Source organism: Peromyscus maniculatus, chromosome 3, assembly GCF_049852395.1.
Source record: "Peromyscus maniculatus bairdii isolate BWxNUB_F1_BW_parent chromosome 3, HU_Pman_BW_mat_3.1, whole genome shotgun sequence".
In the NCBI taxonomy this organism is placed as follows: domain Eukaryota; kingdom Metazoa; phylum Chordata; class Mammalia; order Rodentia; family Cricetidae; genus Peromyscus; species Peromyscus maniculatus.
Window position 1 is genome coordinate 148,360,541 of NC_134854.1, and position 16,315 is coordinate 148,376,855.

Here is a 16,315-nt window from a genome sequence, read left to right on the forward strand (position 1 = left end):
AAATCAATACCTGTGTGCTGGAAGGGCAAACTCCCTTGTCAACAGTAAGGGGAGTAAATGGAGAGGGCTGATGGAAGCTCTGACAGATTGGACACATGCTTGCCAGCAGGTGGCTAGAAAACCTAAACATTTGTCTTGCACATGAAAAGGAAGCTTCTGGTGGAGCAGGCTATCCTGTGGGGTGACAAACTTCAGCAAAGGGCTACAGAACCAGCTCCTGGATAACATCACAGAACACAGAAAACACAATCTGGTGGACATTGGGCCCAGGAAGGAAAGTACATTCAGCATTCTGTTGTGCAACTATGGACCTATCCCTTAGCTTCACATGAATTCAGTGTCCCCAGTTCACACGGGATTATCTGGGGATATTGAGATAAGTTCATATAATATTTGCCATAATGCCTGGCACCCACTAGCTACCTCAATACTATCATTGTCTTAAAGATGGGTACTTATCTTTATTAGAAATGTTGACAATGAAAGGTATTTGAGAAGAAGCTGCTGAATGATTAGCACCAGGTCTACCAGAAAGCCAAACGCAACTATTATCAGCTCTGTGTACTGCATACTGTATAGAGCAAGCCAATATCTTGAGCATTCTTGGCCAAAAAAAAAAAAAAAAAAAAAATATTCTGGTAAATTCTTTGCATGCCTTTCTGCCTTTCCCTGAAGATAAAAACAGGAGCCCCTTGGACTATGCCAAGGCACGCTCCAAGTAAGGCAGATTAGCAAAGATTAGATAGGACAGGATTAATGTAGAATCTTAGGGTGGTGGAGCTGGAACGGGGCTTTGAGGTCTACTAATTCAAGCCCTTCATTTATAGTCAGGGAAACCACAGCCTGAAGAGAATGTCCAGGGTGACATAGCAACAGCTAATTAGTGACAGAGCTCAGTTGAAAGCCTGATCCCTACCTCCATGTCAGCAGGCCATCTGCCGCCTCATGCTGCTTCAGATCACCTTGGACTGAATGAAGTCTTTTGAGATCAGTAAGCTATTTAGTTCTTTGCTTCATTTGAACATCACTTACTCAAATATCTTCTTTGGTGATGTTAGATAACAGGTCACACCAAATTTCGAGTCAAAATCTGTTAACCACTCTGAGCCAAACATCTGTCCTGTGAGTATGCTTAGAGTCCCAGAGACCTCGGTTCCTAATCAATACTGTTAGAGAAGCAGTGTGACAGATAAGGATATGAATAAACAGCAAGTGTATTCTGACCACATGAAATTACTATCTCTATTTAGCTCCAAGTATTTGTAGGTAAAATCAAAGTTGGCTTAAAAAAAAACTGTCAAAAACTCTTGAACTATCTACATGTATGTTCATAGTTTGAAAGTGAGAATTCTGAATGCATATACTTCTTTCTCCTTTCTCCCTTCCTCTCTCTCTCTCTCTCTCTCTCTCTCTCTCTCTCTCTCTCTCTCTCTCTCTCTCTCTCTCTCTCCTTTTGATCTTAGAAATCTTTCCAGGCAAGGATGAGGAAGGGTGAGGTAGTGTTGACATTGGCCTCACACTTGAAAACTCACAAACCCCATATTCAACTGATCTGAAAGAAACTGTCCTTATTTTTTCCACAATAAATAAATGGTTGGCCCACCCATGAGAAGCAATTTGATGACAATGGAAACTGAGCCAGTTCCCACCTACCAATATACCTGCCTACCAATATACATAAACTCTATGATGCTTCTTGCCCTTCCAGGACAGCTCCTGTGTTCATGTCTCTTCCAACACACACACACACACACACACACACACACACACACACACACACACACACAAACACACACACAAACACACACACAGAGTGATCTCATCTCCACATGCTTGCCCACGCACAAAGTATATCCACTGGCCTTATCAGCAACCCCACATGGGTCATAGGCTTTTCTCCAGTAAAAGATCTGGTCCTTTTCCAACAAAATCAGTCTTATATAAAACTCAATCCAACAGTCATTAGTTCAGTATTCCCAGTGTCAGAAACTGCCTGCCTCATTAATGAGTACAACAGCAGCTGCTGAGGTCTTGAAACAGAGTGGTGGGTTTAAACGACCTTCCGTGTCGGTCCAAACCCTCTCTCACTTGCAGCCAGCACCTGGGGTTGCAGCCCCTCTGCTTAGGGTGGGCTCCTTGGAACTGCTCAGGAAGAGGTCTGGAGAAGCCTGCAGCAGAAGCAGCCTGCTCAATTAGACATCCTGAATGGAAGGAAAGAGGAAAGGCCTGAACATCTGATCCATCTGGGAGTGCAATGGCAGGGATGGGAAATGTTATGTAATTAAACTCTGCTGGCCTGTCCTGCTTGGGGAATGTGAGACCCATCAGCAGTGACCTCTTCCAATCAACTTAATTGGCCCAATCTCGCCAAAAAAAGCAAAAGAATTGGTTTAGTGCCTCATGGAAATAGCTTAGCTCCTGACTATTTATGGCCACTGAACTCAAGGATGGGAGCCTTGACTCTCAGCCAGGAGTTGACAGCGTGTGCTAACTTCTGGGAGGACTGGGATGTTTCAGAGCCTCTGGGCCTCCATCCTTGTCTCCGAGGAAAGTGGCTGTGCCCAACTTGCTGCACTGGGCATGCTGCATTTCACAACGCTGCGCCCCAGGGTTCTTCTCTCCAGGCAGGCTGGGGCCTGCCAAGGACTTATCGGCTAGAAAAACACAGACCTTGACAGAAACGCAGGGCGGCTGGACTTTGCTTCCCTCTTACACAAACTATGGCTATGCCAAGGACAATTACTATGCTTTGTGCTTTCAAAGTCACATTTGTTTTGTCATTGTGGTTTGCATAGCTGATGCTAAAATAAAGTTTTTCTGAAAATTAATAACTGATTTCTGTATTGCCTCTCTTCTTGAGTAATTCAGAGACCTGTCAGACTTCCATAAATGAAAATCTAAGTTGAGCTGCCTCCACTTTGTGGATGGATAAGTAGTAAACTGAGGCAACCATGGGAAGTTGTTGTTGTTTCTACAGTGGGTAAGGAGTGGAGATGTGATTGCTATCCAGACTTATGACTTGTCTTGCAGACAGACAGACAAAGATTCCATTTTCCCAGTGACTGACATATTCCCGCACCTGTGCCCAAGTAGATTGCATCTCTGTATAGCTTTTACAACTACTTCCTTTGAGCTGTGTTGGGTAAAGAGGAATGCATTTCCCTTCTTACTCAGTCCTCATCAATACAGTCACTCTACAGAGAGGGATGTGGAGAGTCCTAGACATCAGAAAACTTTAGAGTTCCACTGTTCCAAAGTGGCAGACTAAATGCAGACATTTCCAGCTGGGAGTCTCCTACCTCATTATTGTGCTCAGAGAACAGTGGGCACCAGCTCTGCCTAACATCAGCTATTTCTCAGAGAGATGGACTTCTCTGAAACATTGAGGGAGAACCTCAAAATAGTACAGCTCCACTTTCATGAAGCAAGACTGCCATTAACCGAATACTGTCCTACCCAGATGGCTTCCCACGATCAAAAGGGTTTCCTTGTCACCTGGCCCAGGTGGGCAGATGTGTGTACCCATAAAGTATATAACCTTCTTCTTGCTTTGTCCCAGTTAGCTCACACCTCAGTGAACTCAAGGAGCTTCTCCTTGTGCTCACTCCCTGGGACCCACAGCTCTTCCTCTAACCACACCTTTGTTCACTTAAGACACATGTCTAAGCATCCAAGACCAGCTTCTCCCTTCCCCAGACCCACAGAATTCCTGCAAAAGCACACTGCCTATTCCTTCACTGGGGCCATATAGCCACGTACATTTCTCCACCCCATTGGCTAGTTTTCTCATCGTTGCTTTAGCCCCCAGCGAGCCCCCAGACAAAAGCATCAGCACATACTCAGAGTAGCTTTAGATTCAGACACAGTGCAAAAGCCTCAAAGATGAGCAAACACTACTGGCCCAGCCTGTCCTTTGCATCCCTGTATCTTTCCTCAGGTCCATCTACCAAGATTCATTCTGGCACACTCCATCCTGGAATGCATCACCTTCAGTTCCCACCCTAGCCTGTGCCCAGGTTAAGCAGCAGTAACACCCTCCAGCTCCCTTCCCACCCACCGAAGTATCCATCATCTTTACCTTTATCGAATCCTTCTGACAAAGCCACAGATATATTTCAAGTCAGCTTCCCCTTGGCTCCCCTGATCCATGACCAACTCTAGAAGAAACCTCAACAGGCACCGCACTCCCTATTCCTGGCACCACCGCAACAGTTAGCAACAGTCAGCTGAGCACGGAGAAGGAATTTTTCCAAGGCTGTGTGCCATGTCCCAGCACCCGACAACGAGCTGAGCATCTAGTAGGCATCCCATTAATTTTTTCATAGTAATCAACTGGCGGTAGTGTGTCCTTCGACTAAAAGGAGCCCGTGACACGATATTATACGATGTGCATCCTTGCCACTTGGCATGCAAATGTATTCATTTACTCAGGAGTCTTGTGCACACAGCACTTTCTGTCACTGGACCCTGTGCCAGCACACAAGAACTTTCCCCTTAAATGTGCAACCCTCATTCTAAGCCTTTTCCCGTCCCTTCACCGGAAGGCGGGGAAGGGGGAGAGACAAAAGCCACCCTCTCTTGCACTATCTCTGCAAGAATGCCAGAGTCTATACTTCTTTATCTCCCATGTGCCCCAATGCCCTTCCAGTCAAATCCCAGGGCTGCACATGCTCATAAAGTTAACACTCCACTCTCTTCAGATCCTCACCCCTCCACATCCCTTTGGTAATCTTCAGGCGTCCAGCTCCCACACATGTCCACCTTTAACCCCCTCCTCCACACACACACACAGAGCCCAGCCGCCCTCCCACACCACACCCACCCCATGTGTCTGTGCAGGCACGCACAAGCCATCTGTCTTCAGCACACTGTACTTCTCCAGCTCCGACACCCTTCGCAGGCGCAGATTTCTCATTAGCTACACCTATGTTCCCACAAGCTCTCATCTCCTGCTATGCACACAGATGCCCATCACACAGGCTCCCCACCCCTCCAGGGCCAGCCGGGCTGGAGGGGGCTGGAGGAAGCTGGAGCGAGCTCCACCTCTTTCCCTGCTCTCCCACCCCCAACCCCTCTCTCACTGAGACTTGAGAGGGCCCTCCCAGTCGTTCTCTGGCCACCCAAGGATCAGTCTCCCTCCTTGGGAAATCAGACCCGATTCATAGAGACACAGTCTTCTACACAGTCCTCACCAAAGCGCAAGTCTACTTGCTCTCCCGGAGGCGAACGCTGCCGGTAAACTTTGTTCTGTCCCTACATACTGCTAGATACAGCAGCCCACAGCCTGCTTTTTCCCCCTCCCTTTCTCCACTCTCCCAACGCTACACTCGGGTCTGTTTGAGCCTAAGGCGGAGGTAGTTGGACTCTATCTTCTGGATTCCACCTCTCAAATTTCTTTGAGCAACAGTCAGCATCAGGAGAGGCTGAGTAAGCTGGTCAAGTTCAGACTATTTAGAAAACAGAACCGATTGTAAAGCTCCCCTGTACAAGCCACCCCTCTGGTACACTCTACTTTCATCCTGACGTTCAGGGCACTGTGCTTAGGTATTTCTTCGCTCGCTGGCTTGTAGAGGAAAGGCATCCCTTTACTGAAAAGCAGGTTTGCCAGCACACTCCGTAACCCGCAGAATTCCCAACATCAGACTCAGCGAGTAACACACACCCTTACAGTCTTCCTTCTCCTCCCCCAGCAGGTCCCCGCCCCCAACCTCTTCACACTCATAAACAAGTCCCGGCTCAGGGGCTCCAGCTCTCCGTGCTAGCAGCCTGCCCTGGCTAGGACCGCGTCCTAGAGCAGCCTCCACTCTGACTCTCAACCTGCTACCCGCCGGCCGCCAGAGGTCGGGGTCAACCTGGTGGGTGCTTCCCCCACCTGGAAAACGCGAGCCTCGATTCCAATTCCCGCCTACGACTTCTCTAATCAACTGCGTCCACACCATTTGATGCTGGGGTCCCAGTGAGGCGCATCTGAGAGCTGCGGAAGAACGCCAAAATTGCGCAAAGCAGTAGCGCCTCTTGGATGCACACCCACTCACGCCCGAAAGCGACAAGCAGAGCGGTCCTCCCCGCTCGCTCCCCACACCAGCTTCCCATTCCGCACCTTCAGTTCCCAAGCGTGCCAAATTTCATTAGAAGTATCCACCACTGTGTAGAGCCCCGTGGCAATAGAAACAGTCCGCTGTGGGTTCTTTTAACTCCGACTTAGCTCTGAGGGTCTATGCTCTCGGCCTTCCTGCACCACCTCTGGCGGGGGTTGGGGAGACGACTAAAATGGGCTCAGAGGAACTGCTACCAAATCCCTACCGATGACCCCGCCCCAGTACCCACCGTTCCCTGGCGGGGTCCCAGACTGGCGGACTGAGCGCTTGTTTCAACATCTGCGCGAAGACCCGGGGTGGGTAGCCGTTGAGTAGATGCTGGCCAGAGTAGCCCGGGGCTGGGGAGCGTCTCAGAGAAAAGGCTTGTGTGGGACACGAACGCAGGTACGCACTACTGGGCTGGGAATCCCAACTCCCCGAACCTGAGAAGTGACCACGCGGGTCCAGAGCTTTGCGTCCCCTCCCCCAGCCCACGCCCTGCTTGGCTGTGCCGTGGAGCTGTCGAACTGTGCCCGGTGGTCAGCGGGGTGCAGGGCGAATGCCGGGATCCTGGCCTCTTCCTAGCCCCGGTTTTGTCTGCTGCCTCCTTTTGTTATAGGATGCGCGGGAGTCTTTTGGGAGAACTAGGTAGGAGGGCTGGAGGTGTGTATGCATGAGGTGGAGGGGCAGGGGATGCAGAAACCCTTTCTTGCCTTTTCGTGGTCCCCATTTTCCCTCTCCTCCACCTCCCTCCCTTTTCAATTGCAGGTTTCTTAAACCTGATCACTTTCCCAGACTGAGGGCGGTTTCTTGGGCAGCCAGGGGACTAGAAGGAGGAGGAGGTGGGGAGCCATATCCGCGCGCGAGCGTGTGCGTGCATGTGGAAGGAGGCTGGTGGTGATTGCGCCTAGGCCTGGGCAGATCCCACTGCAAACTTTAAAGAAGGCACAAGATCCGTAAAGTTAAAAGCTTGTTGCACGGTGGGGGTGGGGCTCGGTGCAGAGTTGGGGACCCCCCACGCGGATCCTCAAGAAAAATCTTCCCCCACGCGATCCCCCACCCCCTCCCGGATCTGCCCACCCAGCGTGCCCGCCACCTCCCCTTACCGTGGCAGAAGTAACCATGGCATCCGTGTGACTATTTCCAGGGACGTCGACATGAAGAGAAAGGTGGACTCGAGTTCGGTCATTCAGTCTCGCCCACCCCTGCCGCAGCCACTACCCAGCGGTGGGAAAAACGAGAGGAAGAAAGAGAGAAGAAAGTTGTGCCGGGCTCTCTCGCGGGGCGGTGCGCGGAGCTGCTGGGTAAGGAGAGGAGCCTTCAACTCTGAGTCCCGTGAACATAATCTGCGTGGTTATAACCAGCCAACCCGGCCAGATGGCTCTGCGCTCAGCGCCTTAACCCCTTCCGCGCCAAGCCCTCGCCCCCGAGCCCCGCCCGCCGTGATTCGCAGGCCGGTGCCCCAGCACTTTGGAGTTTGCTCTTGAGACCAACCGGGAGACCGGGTCAATTCTCCTAGTCCCCTTTAAAGGAAAACAAACGAACGAACGAACAAACAAACAAACCCTTCCAAAATAGCCTATCCCCCAGTACCTCCTATATTTGATTTCCCTTTTAGAGATGGGGAGGAGTCATAGAAAACATTTAATTTATCATTATGTTTTACACGTTGGTATCTTCGATCTGTCTTATTCTTGAAATTTTTCTTTTTGAATTTTTTCTATTAAGATTCTATTATCTTTCTTTTTTTCTCTCTTAACGAGGCAGAAGGCCTTTTTTGCCCCTTGCTTCAGGAAAGCTTGAGTCTCAACCTTAAACTCTACCTCCAAACCTCAGACCCTTCTGCTTTGAATCTCTCCCCACCCCCTATCGCCACTACCCCCACCCCCACCACAGGAACCCGCCCAAGAACAATTGCTCTCTCAGGACTGAACTCGCCAGTCTTGGGGACCAAGGCGCAGTGCATGCTGTCTAGGGAGGTTAAATCACAGAGGTAAGGTGGGGGTGGGGGTCCTGAGCAACCAAGGGAGGGGTTGGTTTGCGTGCGCGGCGCGTGCGTGAAAGAAAACTAGAGGCATGAGGCCAAGCCCCGCATTTTACGCAGTCTCCAACTTCTCTACCCCTTCCTTCCAAAGTAGGACCCGGGCCCCTGGAGCTGAGCACTCGCCCAGGACTCGCCGCCGCTCTGCACAAAAACAGCTCGTCCAGAAGAAAAAAGGCAAGCAACACACCTCTCTTCCCGACTTCCCGAAAGTATCGACGCTCTCTTCCACAACCGCTAGATTCATTTGAGAAAGGATCTCAGGCAGAGGTCTTATTTGGAGATAATTTTAGCTACCCATTAGACCCCATTTGTTCAGAGCTGGTTCTCTCAGAAGTTACAATGGTCAGTGCATCTAGATTTTGCTCTATCGCTGTCCAAGAGAAATGCAGGGGAGTAGGGTGGGGAAGTGATCCTAGTGGTAAGGAGAAATGGAGACCCCGAGAGTAGAGTATTGCTCCTTCACTCCTTCCCCGATTCTTGCAAGGTGGAATTCAAAGTACAAGCGCCCTCCCCACCCTGCCCCCACCACCGCAACCACTCTCCAAGATGCCTCTTGTCAGGACATTTGACTCACACGCGCGGTTTAATAGTCCACCTCTTCCTTGTTTTCCCATTAAAGTGTCTGATAAGCAACCCGCAGTGTAGTTCAGCAAGGTTCCAGGTTCAAAACCTGAAAATTCCTTAGAGTTGCGTGCGTTTGGTCCACACCCAGGAGCACCAGAATTGCACCCACCGGTTGAGGCCAAGAGAAGCTGCAGGGCGAAGGGAGGCCAGAAAGGATGGAGAGTCTGGGGGGCTGCGTACTAGATAGATTGTACCTGCCTCATCATTATCCTGGCTGACGGGGGCTGCCACATCGAAAATGGCCTGCAGCACCCACGGAGGCCCAAGGACGTCACCTCCAACGGTCCCCTCAGAAGGCCTGAGTCCTCCTTCAAGGCTCCCCTCCGGCCAAAATATCTCCTTCTTCCTCCGGATCCGATCGGGCGGCAGAGTTTCCCTCTCGCCCTGCCACACAGCACTTTGGAGGTTTGGCTTGGGCGTGCTCTGTGGGGTTCTGGTTTTCTCGAGGTCCTCTGGCCCGCCCCTGCCCTCCCCCACTTCCCGCACTTGCCTCTCTCCCCCCTGCTTCCCCCTCCTTTCCCTTCAGTCTCGCTGCCGGCCGAGTTCTAGGGGCTCATTTCTCAAGCTCCTGGTCCCGGGGCTCCACAGACTGCAACCAAAGTGGTGCTTGACTGCCAGGCAGGGAGGAACGGGTTAAATACACGTGTGGGCTGCTCAGCCGGCTGCTCCCCGGTCACTGGCGGTCTGGAGGGAGGAGGGGTCTAAGAGGGGCAAGCTTAAATATGAACAGTCAGAAGAAAAGGCTGCAGAGTTCAAGACTCCGATTTGTTCTGCAGATGCGGTGCACTGGCGGGCTGCCTCCCTTTGCCAGACCTGGGCGACGGCTGGGAGAGTGCATTGTTTCCACCTCAAGGGTGCAGGAGGGTCTGTCTCCGCCTGCAGTCAACAGGCCTTGTAATATGAGAGGTGACACCTTAATCTTGCCAAATATGTGCGGTGTCTTGTGTGTGTGTGTGTGTGTGTGTGTGTGTGTGTGTGTGTGTGTGTGTGTGTGTGTGTTGAGGGGGGAGGGGAGCAGGGAGAGACCCAGGCAAGAGCATGGGGGGAAAAACGCACTTTCCTAGGAGAACTGATCCGCCCCCATCAACCCCCACCCATGTGGAGAACGGTTGTCCTTTTCTTTATGCAAGACCTATCTGAGGATTTTCTTCCCCCAGCAGGCAGTCAATCTTCTCCTTCCTTGTTTCTTTCCACTGAAAAGCTAAAGGTCCTCCCTTCTCTCGGCAGATGCAAAGGCATCGTGGACTTGTAGGAGCTCAGATGTCTAAAGAGGATGCTGGGCAGAAAAAGGAGGCAGAAAGACACACTCGCTTACAGGTAGATAAAAGCCCGTCAGAGTCCTAGTGACTTCTAGGCAAACCCAGGTTTCTAAATAGAGAGGTTTTTTTTGCAGAACGACCAGAGCTAAGAGCCCTATAGATAGCTAGAGTTTTGAGAAGACAGGGCAAGAAGCTGTGGAGTGTGCTCACTCCACAGACAGTCCTGTCTTAGCTAGCTAGGTAGTGGCCTTTCTAAGCAGACTCCCTGGTTTTGGCCACCAACCTGTGACAGCACCTTTGGGTCAAAGGATTTGCCTTTTCTCCCTATTGTATCTGAGGTGCCGGTCCCGAGAGCAGTCTGTGAGAGCAGAAGCCCTGTTCAGTTTTTTGAAAGCCCCCTTTCAACTCTCTCCTAAGGCGAATTCCTAGAGCTTGCCTTTGGCCTACCTTTATCTTTTGTAATAGCGCCACAGTGTGGTTGAAACGCAAAACAGAAACAAAATGAAAAGGTGGAAATGAATCTGAGCCTCCTGGAAAATGGCATTTTCTCTTGTTTCAGCTCAGTGAATGCCTTATGCTTATCTAGGGTGGAAAGGGTCCCTCATGCAGCAATAGCATCTGGTTAACTCACAGTGAAATATTGACCCCGGAAATGAATGTATGGGACCTCATGGTCCTGTCTGACTACACACGAGACAAAGATAAGCTTCTTTGTGCAGCTAGCCTTGGCTCACATGGTAGCCTTCACTGCAGTTCCTTTACTTGCCTTTGTATAAATGGTATACCTTAGCTGATCCTAAATATCAGGCGTGTTGCTGGAGGGTACTAGGGCTGACTAGCTAGAGCCCCCATGTTTGCTTTTGGTCTCAGTCCCCACCCCCACTCACACAGATGATGGAGTCAGAAAGTCTACAGTTCTAAAACAAAGTGAATGCAAAAGGCGTTTGAATTAGAAATGGGAACTTAGGGTCAGGGGAATGTGATGCATCCTGTTATCTTGGCTCCCCACGCAATACACAGCTACACCTTTGTTAAGCAGTAAGCATATAGGTTAACCTGCTGGTTAGCAGCTCTTCCCAAAAGTCCTGGAGCATTTATGAGACATTATTTGCCGGGATTCTTTTCTTTTTTTCCCCCAAAGGAGATCAGTTGTCCCTGGAAACTGGATGATGTGTCTATACTTATTCAGTCAGCTTAGCTCTAAGAGGTCTTCCAAGCCCATCTTTGCTTCAAGGACCAATTTCAACATAGTGAACATATTACAATACTCTAACATCTTCTCAGACTCCTCCCTACATGCAGTCACTGAAGAAACTCAGTTCCCTAGTTTTTCAGTGACTTTCTTTAGAGGGACAGAAAATACTCAAGCAAACAAAAGATCACACAAAGAGACCAGGAAGTAGAATTCATCGAAAGGGTCAGTTTTGTAGTCGGACAAATCTGAGTTTCATGCTGTTGCTGTTCCCTCAACCTACTAGATGTGTTTTTAGGCAGGGTTCCTCGGTGATCAAAGCCCATCTGGAGTTGGTGAAATGGTGTCCACCCTACAGGTGCACTATGAAGACCAAATGAACCCAGTGATTTAAAACTCACCACACAGTGCTTGGTATAGTGCACAGCCCAGATCCGAGTTCTGCAGTCCTCACACTGACGTCTTGGCACCCCCACTGGTGAGTGTGCCGGTCATTAGAAAGAAAAATGCCTATTATTTGTGTTCCATCCATATTTCATTAATATAACTTCGTGTGTGTGTGTGTGTGTGTGTGTGTGTGTGTGTGTGTGTGTGTGTGTGTGTGTTCTCAGACAGTAGGAAATGAGCAGAATGAAGATGTGGACATACTTAGAATTTATTTAATTTTTGAATGTGGGCCTCATGAGAGACATAGATGAAGGGTTTAAAATCCTCATTCCTTCCTCGCCTCTGGGGCAGAATCACCTCATCATTTAAGAGGAAATTCCAGCACATCCTTCTACTGTTAATAGATTTCTTAGTGTGTTGCTGTCCTGTTGTGATCACTAATTATGTTCTGGGGCTTATGCTGAACAATCTAATGCATTACATGGAACAACAATGAATCAACTCACTTTGTGAAATAGAATGCATATTTATAATTAGGCCTCAAAAAATTACCCGTAATGATAGAGTGGAGGTATGTATCCCTGCCACACAGGTGGATCTAGAAGTCATAATGAAGTCTCCTGTTTCACTAGTTACGACACGAATTCCTAACCACCCTATAAATTAGCTTTATGTTGTACCAAACTCCACTCATTAAAAAAATGACATTAAGGTTTCCTAGGTAACTAATGCATTTCCAAAGGGAATAGGTCTCAGGAGACAAAGAGGACAGGGAAGAGAGTGGGGGAGGGGAAGAAAAAAATGTAAAAACCAAAAAGAAAAAAAAAAACATTAGATTAGACCCATGTGACATAAACAGAATATTTCATGGAGAGGAACCATAAAGTTTTACTGTGTGTGTTTGACATAGATGTGGCATTGCCATTAATTCCATCTTTGGTCAATAAAATGCCCCATAGACTGTCCTTCTATCATGGATGCCAGTGTTTCTTTTCACAGATTTGATTATGCAAACGGAGAAACCCCGAGCCTTCTAGTCAACTGCTGAGCTGTATCCACTCTGAGCATGCTAACCTGAGCCTTCCACTAGTTGTGTTTAGAGGCCACCAAATGTCAGGATGAAAGGGAAAAGTTGCATCAATTTAGATGTTTTGAAACATGTGCAATGCTTTTGATCACTATGGACTCAGGCTCCAAGAACTTTGGTGTAACCTCATAGACAGTTGAGGCCTGAGGGTTGAATCGATAGAGACAGCTAATTTTTAAATCCCTAACTTAATGGTCTTTTCTGTGAGAGATGTCTGTCAGCTGAGGAATACCTTGAACACTTAGAAGGAATCAGAAAGGATGTAGGTCGAGAGAGCTTAAGGCTCAGTTCCTTCTTATAACAATAGAGTAGTAATCCTGAAATATTTTGTCACAGCAACCAGAAAAGTACTTATTATACTGTGTCATGTAGAGTTTCTTTTACAAACTTCTTTTTAGATTTATTTTTATTTGGGTGTCTGTGTGTGTATGCATATGAACAAGTACCCGTGGGGGCCAGAAGAGAGTGTTATAGAAATGTTAGAAGCAGTGTGTCAGGGCTCAAGGTTGTCTGGGAGTACGAGAGAAGGGCAATAGAGGCTGTGAGTGGGATTTGGTCCAGTCTACCTATGGGTCAGATAGGTGAATGTGTCCAGGGCACTGACTTGACATACAGAAGAAAGAGTGATTTCAGCATGGAGCCATCCACCCTGTTGGTTTCACTGTGAAAGACACACCTACGTAACTGTTCATGACAGCTAGGGTAAGAGAGCTCTCACAGGCGTGCTAGACAAAGCCTTTCGTGCCAGAGTTCTCATAAATTTGTCTCAGGGGTCAGACCATTGGCTTTGCTCCAATGGTTGGAAAGACATTTAAATCAAAACAACTTGCATTTTCAGAATCAAGACATTGAGGAAGAAAGTGGTTGAGTCTTGAGACTGCAATAAGTGCATGCCTACCCAGAACGATACAATTTGAACCTGAACCTGTGGACAATGCATGTTTTGTCACATGTGTTACCATTTGAATCCTATCCAGTAGCAACTGGTCACTCATACAAATGTCTGTCCGTCCAGTGTAGACACAGACTTAAATGTCAGCATTTGAAGTCTTCCTGTGGCCAAGATTAAAAATCTGGAGCTGCTTCCAGATAACAACCAGAGAGCACACAGTTTGCACATCACTGCTTCATCACATCCTCTTCTCTGCCTCCAAACAAGGATGAGAAACCTCTACTGGTTCTTTTCTCACTCTGTGAGCTCTCCCACAAGCAATTTGCAATAACAAGTCCAAAAATTAGACATTAGATCCTTTGAAGTGGAGAGAGTCACTTAGCAAATGACAACAGCAGTTGTCTCTTCACCCGTTCACCTCCCCATCCGACCCCAGGGACACCTTTCAGATAAAGCAACCAGGAGAGCCAAACAGCAGAATTGGAAATACTCAGTTTTCTACACAGACATTCATAAATCAAAGCAATGACTTTTTCCCAGAGTTAGCAGGGAGTTTGTGGTTAATGACAATGGAATCAGACCTGGCAGGGGATCACAAGATGACACACTGGTCCACACCCCTTATCTCAAGTTGGAAAACAGAGACTGGCTGCCATGTGGAACCGGCGCATGAATGGCTTGCATTCTTTTAGAGTTGGAAGGAGCCTGAGAGTTCCCTGGTCCAGTCCTCCATTTCACATCGGAAGTCAGTATCATACAGGAAAATGAAGGGACTTGCCTGAGAACACACAGAGAATCAGACTCATCAGTGAGTGTGTGGTACCCATGATCCTGACTCCCAGAATGCTCTCTGTTCTTCCCATACAGCCCCTAGAGACGCAGGGCTGTTTCCTCCAGGGTACATTCTGTGTACCACTCTTGATCTCCAGCCATTTCTGTTTACTCCCTTCTTTTACTTATTGCAAGTTATTTTAATGTTTCATTTCCTTCATGTTGTTCTCACTGTGAACTACTGGCCAAAAATGAAAAGAGTAACTTAGAATGTAGAAGGCAAGGTTAATGTGGGAACTGGAAGGGTTTTGATCAGAGGAGGTGAAAAGATAGCTTTAAACGTGAAGTGGCTGCTGTCTTAGGGCTGGTGACATAGGGTTAGCTCTTTCTGACAACAGTGGTCCTTCCCCCTTCTCTGGAATTTCAAGGCCCCTAGAGGATGCCCAAAACCTCAAAGTACATGTGCATGTGTTGTTTTCTATGCACATATGCCCACGATAAAATTTAACACGGAAATAAAATCCAGTAAGATTAATAACCAGTAACAAACCAGAACAATCAGAGCAATGGGCTATCATAAAAGCTATTTCAAATTTATGAGTTTTGTATTTCTGGAATTTTCCATCTAAGATGTTCAGATTGTTGTTGGCTATGACTACAACTGAGCAAAGCAGAACCTTAGATAAGTGGGGCTCTCTCCCCTTAGATGACCTCTGTCAATTTGTTGATAGTTATATCAGATGACCTTAGAAGGTTCCCACCAAAACAAAACAAAAAAAACCAAGCAACAACACCTTCAACCATTGTTGTCTTGTGCTTCTTCATCTTCTCTTCTTTATATTTAAAAAATGACCAGAAGATCCATGTTACTAAAGGAATATTTGGTAGAACTTTTAGTTTCATTTTCCAACAAAAGCTGGCTGATCTACAAGATCTCCAGGGTGGGGCTCAGGTAGGTGGGAGGGACCTCCGGGGTGCTGATGCCAAGTGAAGTCAAAGGTGGTGTTTCTGATATGCAGAATTTCCCAAAATAGAACCACTTGCCTCCTCCACAGCTCTTGAGTTGTTCTCTGCCACTGAGTGATCTTAGGCATCAAAATGCCTCGAGGGACTGGAGAGATGGCTCAGTGGTTAAGAGCACTGACTGCTCTTCCAGAGGACTGGGGTTCAATTCCCAGAACCCATGTGGCACCTAACAACTGTTCAAGATCTGACACAGACATGCATGCAGGCAAAAACACCAATGCACATAGAATAAAAACAAATAAATTATTAAACAAACAAACAAACAAACAAACAAACAAAAACTGCCTTGAAGTGATGTGTGTAGGGGGTTCAGGGTTGTTTGGTTAGCTCATCTGTCAAGATACCTTCTTTTCTTTTCTTTTAATTATTAAGAAATTTTCTATTCATTTTACATACCAACCACAGATCCCCCTCTCTTCCCTCCTTCCACCCCTCAGCCTTTCCCCCCCGACCCACCCCCTATTCCCACCTCCTCCAAGGCTAGGCCTCCCATGGGGAGTCAGCAGAGCCTGGTACACTCAGTTGAGGCGGGTCCAAGCCCCTCCCTCCGCACCAAGGCTGCACAAGGTGCCACACCATAGGCACTGGGCTCTAAAAAGCTCACTCATGCACCAGGGATGAGTCTCAATCCCACTGCCAGGGGCCCCCTAAACAGTTCAAACTAAACAACTGTCTCACCTATGTAGAGGGCCTAGTCCAGTCCCATGGGGGCTCCTTAGCTATTGGTCCACAGTTCATGAGTTCCCACGAGTTTGGCTTAGCCATCTCTGTACAGTTCCCTATCATGATCTCAATGTCCCTTGCTCATAGAATCCCTCCTCTCTCTCATTGACTAGAACTCTGGAGCTTGGTCTTCAAGATACCTTCTGAATATGAGATTCACATGCTAGTGACCCAATCCCTTCAGTACGTGGGTACTTTCTCAAAGTCTGTGCCACTGATGTTATGTAAAACTA

General features: G+C 48.1%; 1 protein-coding gene across 1 annotated transcript in view; it reads right to left on the reverse strand.

The window, feature by feature from the left end:
* Positions 1-7,444, reverse strand: part of Ntf3 (neurotrophin 3) — a 67,790-nt gene extending 60,346 nt beyond the window's left edge. The window contains exon 1 of the mRNA XM_016006411.3: positions 7,184-7,444. Coding sequence (XP_015861897.1) covers positions 7,184-7,201 — 18 coding nt within the window. The 5' untranslated portion in view covers positions 7,202-7,444. The remainder of the gene's footprint in view (positions 1-7,183) is intronic.
* Between the last annotated feature and the right edge of the window lie 8,871 nt (positions 7,445-16,315).